The sequence below is a fragment of the Scleropages formosus genome, chromosome 18, assembly GCF_900964775.1.
Source record: "Scleropages formosus chromosome 18, fSclFor1.1, whole genome shotgun sequence".
Taxonomy (NCBI): domain Eukaryota; kingdom Metazoa; phylum Chordata; class Actinopteri; order Osteoglossiformes; family Osteoglossidae; genus Scleropages; species Scleropages formosus.
The window spans coordinates 23,545,398-23,558,054 of record NC_041823.1 but is presented as its reverse complement, the minus strand read 5'-3'; the positions used below and the strand labels follow the sequence as shown (position 1 = coordinate 23,558,054).

Genomic DNA, 12,657 nt, shown 5'->3' with positions numbered 1-12,657 from the left:
ATAATGAGGTTACGGGGGCTGATGCGCCTCTGCGCTCTGCTGTTATGACAGTTTCAGAAAAATCATGGTAAGGATGGTTGTTGAAGAATACAAGTGAGCAGACTTAAGTGACTGGAAGTAGTCTCAAAGACACTGGCCAATGGGAGCGCCCTCGCCATCACCATCAGCAAATCTTAATGCACTGTCTGCAACTGAAACAAAAATGAACACGAGACACAAACACAGACACACAGCTGCATTTTTAAAAGTCTTAATTCCCAGAGAAATTAATGAGGAATTCATTATACAGCCTCAGCCACACAGGCAACGCATCCCAACTAACAGTACATGTTCAGTCCACTGCAGTGAAGGGTCAGTCCACATGATGTCTCCAGCACCTGCACTGGGTTGGGGGGAAGGGGTGGAGACATGGCAGATGATGGACAGCAAAAGACCAGGGAGGAGGAGACAGCAGGCTGCCCACAGGGAGAGAGAACAGGGGTCTGTTTAAGAAGAGACCATCAGGAAGACAAGGAAAACAAAAGTACAAAACAAACAAAGCCTAAAAAACAAAATATAACAACAAATGTCTAAAAATTTAAACACAAGAAAAACATTTAACATAACACTGCAATATTCCCTTTTTATTGTTCAGGACAAGCATTCTGGTTGGTCCTTTAAACTAGGAGCACTGTCAACCTATTCAAGTCAACAAGAATGCCGATCATTTCAAGTTCAGTCCAATAATACAATCTCAGTGATCTAATGGTTCTGGAAAGTGCAAGAGCCTTTTTCTGTGTTTCTGTCTGTTACAAAGTGAAGAAGAGAATGAAATCAAAGACCTCACCCTCACCAGAACCAAACACAGAGAACAACCAACACATAAACAAAGTCTTTAAACACAGACAAAAAATAACATTAACAAGGAGTCTTTTTCAAATGTTCTCATTTTTCTGGGATGGAAAGCTTGATTTTCTCCCATTTAGTCTCCAAACACACTATTTCAAATTATTATTGCTACAATCAATATCATTTCAATCTTTTTATCTTTTCTTGGTCCAGACTATACAACACAAAATAGAACAAAACTCAGATACTAAGACTTCTTTTAATCAAAAGTCTAATAATAAATACTGTGGATGCAAAGTGTGAGCATTCGCCCTTTTCAGTCCCATTGCTAATACAGACACGTTTAAATAATAAAAACAGGTGGGTGCACAGGAAATGAGGAGTGCTTCTTTTCTTCACATCTAAGTCACCTGATATGTTGTTTCTTCATTTTCAGACATGGTCCACCGGGTGCATTATTTAACCCGCATGGAGGGCAAGGAGAAGGTGGTCTGGGAGAACATCAGGAAGGCGAGGGGTGCGAGAGCACAGCAATCCACCTGGGTGTCCTGCGCAGCCACTGTGCCCCCTCAGTCACAGATGCTCTCCAAAGCAGACCTTCGATGCAGTAACGCAGTACAAACTGCGTTCCGTCTTCAGAGTTTTGTTGGGATTGTGACCGTTTCTATTGGTGTACAAAGTCCCAGCCTATTCTACTACAACCCTTAAATTTACCAAAAGAAAAGAAAAAAAAAAGAAAAACACATCCATGGGCAGCCATGTTTTTGATGACATTTCCCAGATGACACATCTCAGCACGAGCACTTTAAACTGTACATGAGCAAAAGCAGTCAGCTGGCTAGACAACCACCCTGCATTTACTCCTCAGCCAAAGGGGAGTCCAGCAGCGAGTCCCCCTGCCGTACACTGTGCCACCTGTGGGGCTGACGCACTGCGGGCGCAGGAAGGGCCGTTACAGTCAAGGCAGGAAGTAAATCCTTACTTGCTTCATTGGGTTGCCTTTAAGTATGATCCAACTAGCTGCATTTAATTTAGCAGAGCCCCATTTCAAATGGAGCCGTTGACGTGAGCCTGACTGCCCCCAGGTGTTCAATACCTGTCTACACCAGATCAGATTAAGGACCTCTGAAAGGGGGTGGGGAGTTCCACTCCGGGCTTCGGGTCATTGCTGATTTACAGTGTCTGTCGGGGACTCTGAGGGGGAGGATTGTACTTCTGGAATAACAATTCCTCTGTGCAGCTTTTCCAAGGATTGTTTCATCTGAAAAGGAGATGAGAGCTGAGCAGAAGAAAAATTTACATGAAAAACAGAGACTCCCCCCAACCCCAACAACTACAAGCTGAAAATTTAATACAGGTAAGATAGGAACTTCAGTAGATACTCCAGAGGTGCAACACACACATGTAAAAACTTCCTCTAGACAGCAAAAAAAAAAAAAAAAAAAAAGAAAAAAAAGGAAATCATTAGCATTTTTAATATGTACAACAGTGGCACCTTCAATGCCACTTATATAATAATTCAGCCTAAAAGGAACTCAAGACGCAGTATGGTGCTGAGACAATTTCTGTGGTTGTAATTTAGTTGACACACTTCTTCCATAATTAAGTGCACGTTAACGTGTAAATGTTTATGCTCAATAACCATGCAATTATAACTGCTGAGTAATTGATAAACCTTTATGGAGCTACTTGTGTAATGTATACATTGGTTTATATGGTGGAAAGTAACAAATTAACTGTACTTCAGTATCATGTGTCTGCATACAAGTCACTTCTTCTGTTGATGTAATGAAGTACATGGCTTTGGAGAAAACCATCTGCTAAATTAATAAGTGTAAAATGTAAATGTAGTTCTTTCTACAGTAAACTGGCTCATTTTACCTGGATGATGCTACAGTTAAGAAAGAGAGTACCTCCTGGGTCTGTGAGGGCATCTGCATTACGTATGAATAAATAAATAATAAGAGGTGTGCAAGGTGGAGCAGATGAGGTGCAGACCTGATCCAGCAGGGCAACAGATGACTGCAGGATCTGCTGCCATTTGCTGAGCTGTGCCTGGTGGAACTGCCTCTGCAACTGCAGCACCTGGGCCCACTCGCTGGCTGTCTGCGGCAAGGGGCTACGTAAAGACACAGCGTCACTCACACTTCTCGAAAGGTCAGGCCAACACAATCATACTGTATTATCACGATAAGAAACAGTGGCTCATACTAAAATGGAAAGTGTTTTGCTCTCTCAAAAGCATTCTTCACACACACTGACGGAAGCTTCTTTTTGGGTTGGAATACATTTGTTTGCCCTGTTTCTTTCATATTTTCATAAAACATTTTCTAAGACCAACCTGTATCACTCCACACTATCAAGCATGGTATTCCAACAGTTGTGTGTCAGTCTTGGATTACCCATTGTACTTCGCACATGAACCCTTTAAGAAATTCACATTCTGTGCAGTGCTGAGTACTTCTTTATAATCCACTCAATATTTATTGAAGGACCCTTCAATGACACGGTGAGGAAGAAGACTGTAAGCCAGAAAACAAGTACCAAAACACTCCCATGGATTTGGTGAAATAAAACAATTTAGTGGTGCTTCCTTTAAATCCAGCCTTACTACCACACTGTGGCGTGGAGCATGTTTCATTTCCAGGACTTTAAATTGTTGTTGTGGATCATCAGCACAGTTCTACATAACACAGCTTCTACAGTACAGCATACTGCTAGTTCAACGCACTGAAGCTGAGCACTGTGCTCAACCACGCTATTACTGTAACTAGGCCACGGGTTAAAAAGTTACTTTTTAAATAACTGAATGACCTCCCTCTGACTCTCAGAACTACAGAACCCTTTTCAGCATGTCTTTTGCAGCCACATATCTCAGGATCTCCTAAATGCTCAATAAACTTGCATCACTACAGCTATAACTACAACCTTTGCATTTTCCCACTGGCATCAATTCTGCAGGAAGCTATGTGTAACGTGCAGCGGCAAAAATGGTGGTTTTGGGGCAAACTGCATGTCTGCATCCAAAGTTTTTCATCCACTGTTAAATGCTGTTTATTTCCACTGTCCACTGTTATTTGTGTCACTTTGGAGAAAAATGTATGCTGAATGAATAGTTTAGTTTTTTCTCCTCAAACATTTTATCAATTAACATCCTTATGATTCAACAAACCTTCGTAAAAGCGAAAATATGAATGAAGATGTATTGTAGTAAATCGGTTCAGAAAATGTGTGTGTGTGTGTGTGTGTGTGTAGTAAATCATATATACCATTAAGCTCTGCACACAGTCACTCTTTTGCAGACTGCTTATTGCTTTGACTTCATAAATAAGTTTTGATTTCCAAGTCAATGGATTATGAAGACTGTATCTCTTATGTATCCTCTGGGACGATGCCATCATAAGTGAAACATGGATCTGAGCATTAATGCAGTGCAAGGAGGCTACCTGTCTGCCAGTGAGTAGGAGTGCCAGGTCTCCAGTGTGTGCGCTGCACGCTCCAGGGCCCATAGCTTGTAGAAGAGCAGCATGTTTAGAGCCACCAGCACCACCAAACTGCAAGGGACACACAGGTCGTGGGTGAGGAGGGCCACAATGGGACACACTATGAGTAAGTGGCATGGATGGACAGAAGAGATAACTTGATGGAAGATAGCAGAAATAGTGCTAAGATGAAGTGGTTCTCCAACGATAAAATGACAAGTATTACATATTAAATCTGCATACATTTTCTTTCCCTTGTATGTTATCTAGGCAAAATGGCAAACTAAGGGTGTAATGTCCTGTGTATTTATTTAGTGTCGTGTACTCCTGTTCTGTGTTGCACCATGGTCTCCGGAAAACGACATTTTGTTCCACTGTGTACAAGCTATAAAGAGGAATGACAATAATGATCCACTCATAATCTCAAGGCATCAAGCAACAAAACTTGGAATTCAACTGTCCTGGTACGGACAAAATTGTGCTTTTAAAACAAAACGTGTTCTAAATCATCCATCCATCCATCCATCTTCGATAAGCAAGGGTCACGGTGATCCGGAGCCTCTCCCAGAAGCACTGGGCACAAGGCTGAAGGGGTACATCCTGGACGGGATGCTGGTCCATCACAGGTAACCATATTACTTGGAACTGAATTTATTTACTCTGCAATGTAATTACAGTGAGTTACAGTTATATGAATGATTAATTTCACTGCTGAACACTACCAAAAACACATCAGAAAAAAATACATGCAGGTGGAGGCTAATACTGTCTATCCATGATGTATCAGTGCTTTGGCAAACAGCCCATGTTGCATGTTGAACATACACACACGCACACACACAGAAAAACATGGCAAATACAATACCTGATACAAATCCTGTTGAAAGGCAGAGGATTAGACAAGGCAGGGAAAGAGATGGAAAGACAGAGTGGTCAGAATTAGCAGGAGGCAGTTAGTGACCAGTTTAGTAAGCTCATCAACAGTTTTTATAATCAGACCAACAGGACCTGACAGAGCACAGTGCTGCAGGCCAGGAATGACTACAGAAGGTCCATCCATCCATCCATATCCATCTATCCATCCATCCATCCATCTTCTGTCCCACTTGTCCTAAAAGGGTCGCAGTGGCAGCACGGAGAGCAGAGAGGCCCAGCCGCACCTGTCCCCCGCAACTTCTGGGAACTTCCCCAGTCGTTCCCAGACCAACTGTGAGATATACTCCCTCCAGCGGGTCCTGGGCCGACCTTGGGGCCTCATACCAGTTGGCTATGCCTGGTATACCTCCAAAGGGAGGCGCCCAGGGGACATCCTTATCAGATGCCCAAATCACCTCAACTGGCTCCTCTTAATGTGAAGGAGTAGCGGCTCTACTCTGAGTTCCTCCCGGATGTCCGAACTCCTCACCCTGTCACGGAGAGTGAGTCCCAGCACCCTGCAGAGAAAACTCATTTCGGCCGCTTGTATCCGCGATCTTATTCTTTCGGTCATCACCCAGAGTTGATGAACATAGGTGAGGGTAGGGATATAGATCAACCGGTAAATGAGAGCTTCGCCTTATGGCTCAGCTCCCCCTTCACAACTACAGTCCTGTACAGCGACCGCATTACTGCTGTCGCTGCTCCCAGTCTGCGGACGATCTCACGCTCCCTTCTCCCCTCACTCGTGAACAAGACCCCAAGATACTTGAACTCCTCCACCTGGGGCAAAAACTCTCCCCTTACCTGGAGGGGACATACCATCCTTTTTCGTGAGAAAACCATGGACTCAGACTTTGAGGTGCTGATCCTCATCCCCACCGCTTCACACTCGGCTGCAAACCGTTCCAGTGCGTGCTGGAGGCAGCTATGTGACTGTGCCGAAAGGACATCATCATCCGCAAAAAGCAGAGACATCACCTTCCGACTCTCACACAGAATGCCCTCCTGACCTCAACTGCGCCTTGATATCCTGTCCATGAAAACCACAAACAGGAGTGGAGACAAGACACAACCTTGGCGGAGTCCAACACCCACACTGAACAGGCCTGACTTAATGCCGAGTATGCGGACACAGCTTTCGCTTCGTATGTACAAGGACCGAATGGCCCGCAGTAGTGGCCCCTGTACCCCATATTCCCAAAGCACCTCTCACAGAATTTCCCGGGGAACACGGTCATAGGCCTTCTCCAAGTCCACAGAACACATGTAGACTGGATTAGCAAATTCCCATGCCCCTTCAATGATCTCTGAGAGGGTAAAAAGCTGGTCCACTGTTCCACAGCCAGGGCGGAATCCTCATTGTTCCTCTTCAATCTGAGGTTCAACTATCGGCCGGAGCCTCCTCTCCAGCATCCCAGCATAGACTTTCCCAGGGAGGCTGAGAAGTGTGATGCCCCGATAGTTAACACACACTCTCCGGTCCCCTTTCTTAAAGATAGGGACCACCACCCCAGTTTGCCAATCCAAGGGCACTGTCCCCGAGGTCCATGCAACATTGTAGAGGCATGTCAACCATGACAGCCCCGCAACATCCAGGGCCTTAAGCATTTCCGGGCGGATCTCATCCGCCCCTGGTGCTTTGCCATTGTGGAGCTTACCCAAAAGCCTCTGGCCCCGACTCCTGTAAGGGAGGCAGATCACTCGGGTTTAAGAGTTCTTGAAAGTGCTCCTTCTACCTCCCAACAATGTCTTCATCAGAGGTCAGAGTTTCTCCACTCCTGCTAAACACAGCCTGAGCGAAACTCCTACGACCCCTTCTGAGCTGCCGGACGGTTCTCCAGAACCTCTTTGAAGCCAACTGATAGTCGTTTTCTATAGCCTCTCCAAACTCCTCCCATGCCCGGGATTTTGCTTCTACAACCGCAGCCGCTGCTGCCTTTTTCGCCTGCTGGTACCTGTCTGCCGAGTCAGGAGTCCCCAGAGACAACCAGGCCCTAAAGACCTCCTCCTTCAGCTTGACGGTTTCCCTCACCACCGGTGTCCACCAGTGCGTTCTCAGGTTGCCGCCCTGGCTGGCACCAACAAGCTTTTGGCCACAGCTGTGCCTGGCTGCTTCCACAATGGAAGTTTTGAACAGGGTCCATTCAGGCTCCATGTCCCCTTCCTCCTCCGGGACATGGGAGAAGCTCTCCTGCAGGTGTGAGCTAAAATCATTCCGGACAAGGTCCTCCGACAGTCGTTCCCAGCACACCCTCATTAAATATCTGGGCCTACCGGGTCTGTCCATCAGTTTTCCCCGCCATCTGATCCAACTCACCGCCAGATGGTGATCAGTTGACAGCTCAGCACCTCTCTTCACCCGAATGTCCAGAACATGTGGCCTCAAGTCAGAAGAAACTTGATTACAAAGTCGATCATTCACCTTTGGCCCAAGGAGCTCTGGTACCAAGTACACTTACGAGCATCCTTGTGTTCAAACATGGTGTTTGTTATAGACAAACCATGACTACCACAGAAGTCCAATAACATTTCACCATTCGGGTTCAGATCGGGCAGGCCGTTCTTCCCAATCACCCCCCGCCAGATTTCCCAGTCATTGCCGATGTGAGCGTTAAAGTCCCCCAGCAGGACTATGGAGTCTGTAGGTGGGGCCCTGTCCAGAACCCCACCCACCTTCTCCAAGAAGGCCGAATACTCTGAATTGCTGTTTGGTGCATAAGCACACATAACAGTCAAAGTTTTCCTCTCTGCGACCTTAAGTCGCATTGAGGCAACCCTCTTGTCCACTGGGACAAAGTACAACTGTACGGCAGCCAGCCGGAGACTTGTGAGTATCCCCACACCCTTCCGGCGCCTCTCACCTCGTGCAACTCCTGAGTAGGAGAGGGACCACCCCTTATCGAGGAGTTTGGTTCCAGAGCCAACACTGTGAGTGGAGGTGAGCCCAACTATATCTAGTTGGTATTTCTCAACCTCCCACACCAGTTCCAGCTCCTTCCCCCCAAGTGAGGTGACATTCCACGTACCAAGAGCCAGTTTTCGTTGCGAGGGGCCGTGACGCCATGCACCACCCTACCCCCTCCCGCCGCCAGGTATACATAGCACCTGACCCCCATGCTGGACCTTGCAGGTGGTGGGCCCACATGGCCCCCCCACGATGCCTTTTCGGACTGAGCCCGGCCGGGCTACGTGGGCTGCCCGGCCACCAGGCGCTCGCCTAGGAACACAACTCCCAGGCCTGACTCCAGGGGTAGGTCCCGGTGACCCTATTTCGGGCAGGGTATACATTCTCTTGTTTACTTTTTTCATGGAGGTTTTTGGATCGTGTTAGTCTGGATCTTCACTCCAGACCTGTTCGCCTTGGGAGACCCTACCAGGAGCATAATGCTCCCAACGACATAGCTCTGGAGATCCGTAGATCACGCAAGCCCTTCCGCCACACGAAGGCCCCGATCCAGGAAGGGCTTGCGTGATCTACAGAAGGTACATTAGTCCAACAGTATGTAACAGTGAAGCACCCACAGCAGATGAAAATGAACACATTGATCCAGCTCTTGCTGCGCAGCTACTGCAGTGATGTACCGCAGCACACTGCATATGTTGTGGGAACAGTAATGGGTGGAACGAGGTTAGGATGCTGTAAAGCAGGATGACTGCAGCACAACTCAGACATCCATTCAGAGATGCAATCATGCACACACAGCACACATCTTTAGAGTGCACATCTACGCAAATTATAAAGCAGACAAGAAGGACTCACACACAGACTGCTTAGAGACAGTTGGTGGACTCACATAAAGCTGACAATGAGTAGTATGGTGGAGATGCTGCCTCCTCCTCTAGACCGCTCTTCCAGCTTCAAATACTGAGCACCTGAGAGAGAGGAGGAAAAAGGGCAGACAGGATGGATTTACATGCTCTGGTTTCCTCCTGCATTCCAAAGCCATGGGTCTGAGGTGAAGTGGTGACTCTAAAGTGGCCAAAGTGGATGACTGTGTGTTATGTCGCTGTGCTGTACAGATGTATGAATGACTTCAAGCAGTTCAGTGCAGTATATCTACACTTGGATAAAGGTGTTTGTTAAACACTAGTAAATAATCACTGCAAGTCACTTTAGAGAAAAGAGTTTGCTAAATTAATAAGTGTAAATGTAAAAGGCCTACATTGTGGGACAGCGGGAAGCGTAGTGGTTTCTGTTTCTGAACCCAGAGGTCACAGGTTCAATTCCCACCTCCAGCTGTAGTACCCTCCAGCAAGGGACTTACCCTGAATTGCTCCAGTACACAACTTACTGAGCTGTATAAATGGGTAAATGAATGTAAATACCTTTACACTGTAAGTCGTTTTGTTGAAAAGTATCAGCTAAATGAGAATGTAAAAATGTGATGTAAATGTTTACTTCCTTGAGCAATGCTCTACTCTGACTGTAGATGGCGCCGAAAAGTTGTACCCACAGCAGTGCCCTGAACCGATCAAAACCCCTTTCTGCTCTGTTTCTAGCAGTTTGTCAGGAGGCAGCGTTCTCACCCTCTCCCCCTCCATGAATTCCTCACCTATCTCAGTCCGGTCCCGTTCCTCTCCGGGACCCCGGTCACCGCTGCCTGCTCCCTCTCTCTCCCGCTCCCTCTCCCCTGCACGCCGGGAGCAGGTGCGCTTGCGTCTCCGCAGGGCTGGGGGGGTCTTTGCTACCTCAGCCGTGACAGCATCCCCCGCCCCAACCACCGACACCTCCGACTGTAGCAGCGTCTCCAGCTTGCATACCTCCATCTCTGAGCACAGGGATACAAACGGGGATAATCATGGGGGGAGGTGAAGAAGAAGGGCAAACAAAACCCAGCCGAGTCAAATAACAGCATTTACATGTATTCATCTTGCTGACACTTTTCTCCAGAACAACTGACAGTGTTAAGTTACAGACTGTTATATAACCATTCAGGTAGCTGGGTAGTTTCTATTGAATCCATTCAGGGTAAGCTCAAGGGTACTACCAAGGGGCCGGATTCAAACCCAAAAGAAGCAGCTCTAACCTCTATGCTTTCCACACCCACACATAGTTAAGTTTGCTTAATTAAATTTATTTAATATTTAAAAAGCTAGTATACTAATGTGACCCCGGTTAGTGATGCCAATAAACTGACTACGTAATAATAACGATAATAATAATAATAATACAAAAAAAAATAATAAAACATTTAAGATGAGGGCCCAGACGTGTCATGAAGGCATTGCGCTCTCACCCATGTGTCTGTAGTACTCCTCTATGCCGCTCCACGTGTTCTTCTCTATTAGGGCCTTGACCAGACTCCATGGCTGTTTCCTGTAGCAGATGTCTGAGGACACCCTGTCGGGGGCGGGGAGATGCACCGTGAACGAGCGAGCGAGATGCTAGAGGGCAGAGCGCGTGTGGAAGCACACAGACTTCCCGGGTTTCGTACCGGAGCCTACTCTTGTGCCTGTTGACTGAGGTGAGGCAGTATCTGTGCACCGTGTAGAAGTAGTCCTGGTAGGGGATCCCTGAGGTGATAACCTCTGAGTCGACCACATAGCACTCACCGCGGGTGCTGCTCTTATTCAGGGTCTGTGGGAACACGGCACATCGAGGGCAATGCTGGGAAAGTGCTACTCCTTCTCAGACAGCCCCCTTCCGTCACTGATCTGCGCACATCAGCTGTGAGCCAGCACTCGAACCGCTACCCCTTTGATTTGCACACAGCAGATGGGCCGCTGACGAGAAACGGCAAGGCGCAACACACACTAACGGGACGTTTGCGTGAAGAGGAGGGACGACTGACCTGAGTCTCCACCACTGGCGCGGTTTTGGGTCCGAGAGGGTTGTTGATGGCAATGGTGTAACTCAGGACTCGGCTGCTGCTGCCATTAGCGCCATCCTGCTGCCACTCCCTCACCTTCAAGTCTACCAGGCACACAAATGGGGGAGAGACAGACAGACAGTGAGTGTGTGAAAGTGTGTGAAAGGGACAGGCAGATGGTAACAGAATGCAAAATAAAGTGTTCATAAACAGCACAAAAGTGCTGCTTTTCATGACAGGGAGTGGTGGGGGAGTTTGAACAATGAACAGACACACATCCAATGCAGTCACAACCAGCAAACACAGACATGGAGCACAGTGATGCCCACAACCAGCCAACCCCCAGACTTCCCATTTAAGGTAAGAATAGTCAAACATATTCCAATCCTCCTACATTTATTTATACTAACATCCCAGGACATAGTTTCACATAACTGGAAAGAGTAATGTAAACCACAGCAATAATCTGTCATATTAAACACAACAGAAACTGTAAAATGTGACCAGCGAAGTGAAGAGAGGAAGTAACTGCTCCTGCAGGCCACACTTGTCTTTTTGCAGTATCAGCCTGCAGCTCCTCCTGAGGGAGAGATCCCTGAGCGTTCCCTGCCAGTCTTAGAGATGGATTCGTTCCTGGATCAAACAGATACACCCCCAACAGGAGGTGTACACATGCCCAAAAGACCTTAACTGGCTCCTGTCAATGGCTGAGCTCCACCTGCCACCCTCTGCAGGAAGCTCACTTTCACATCCTGTGCTCACAATCTCATTGTTTCGGTAACTAACAGAACTGGTGCCCGTGGCTGAGGATGGGGGCGGATGTGGATGTAGACCCAAGAGTAAATTGCACTGATTCACCACTGTCCTGTACAGCATCTGTCTTACCACGTCCACGGCTCTGACTCGAGAACCACTCTCATCTCCTGCTGCACTTGGGGCAGTTGCTCCACCGATGCTTCAGCCCATTGCGCTCGACCCACCCTGGGCCGAGCATGTGGGCTGTTCATCAGAAAGCACCAGGTGGACGGACTCAACGCAAAAATGGTATGGCGTCACGCTTCGCGTCTTACATCTGGGGTGAATGTGCTTCCTTTGTTTGTTTTTCTTTAAACCTTGTCAGTGCCAAAGGTCCTGCTTATAAAGTGCCCCAGTAAGACTTTTATACACAATATTTACAGAAGTCAGCAATACTTCTCATTTGCCACAATCGACACACACCATATATACATACATCTCTTCTCTCTAGAGACCTTTAAATAGCCTCCCTTTGCTCTTATGGGAAGGACTGAACCAATACCACCAAAAAAGGGGTCTTAAAGAAGCAGTAAAAGTGATTTACAGTTGTCTAGTTACAATGGAGCATGAACACCACTTTACCTTACATTACCCCTGTCATCTTCATAAAATACAAAGATTAATGAAGAACAGTTTACAGCAAACTTCAAGTAATTTGTTTTCCCATCTCCATGAGCACGGGCCACCCCAGAACAGGCCGTATTAAGGCCACCTAAAACTTTACAGGTATACAATACTGCTGGGTAAGTAGTGCATTACTTAAACACAAGCACAACATGTATAACAGACACACCAGGGAGACTTAAGTGTGTGTGGCATGTTTG

General features: G+C 47.0%; 1 protein-coding gene across 11 annotated transcripts in view; it reads right to left on the bottom strand.

Moving 5' to 3' along the window:
- Nucleotides 1-12,657, bottom strand: part of gramd1a (GRAM domain containing 1A) — a 34,226-nt gene continuing 21,569 nt past the window's right edge. For 7 of the 11 annotated variants that reach the window (XM_018726974.2, XM_018726979.2, XM_018726975.2 and 4 more), the window contains 8 exons: nt 11,021-11,142; nt 10,664-10,806; nt 10,466-10,569; nt 9,782-9,997; nt 9,023-9,101; nt 5,176-5,187; nt 4,275-4,382; nt 2,008-2,947 (listed from right to left, as the gene is read on the bottom strand). In XM_018726974.2, the coding sequence (XP_018582490.2) occupies nt 2,701-2,947; nt 4,275-4,382; nt 5,176-5,187; nt 9,023-9,101; nt 9,782-9,997; nt 10,466-10,569; nt 10,664-10,806; nt 11,021-11,142 (1,031 nt within the window). In that variant the 3' untranslated portion in view covers nt 2,008-2,700. Of the gene's footprint in view, nt 2,948-4,274; nt 4,383-5,175; nt 5,188-9,022; nt 9,102-9,781; nt 9,998-10,465; nt 10,570-10,663; nt 10,807-11,020; nt 11,143-12,657 lie in introns of all 11 variants that reach the window. The other 4 variants (XM_018726981.2, XM_018726982.2, XM_018726983.2 and 1 more) reach the window with 3 other exon arrangements.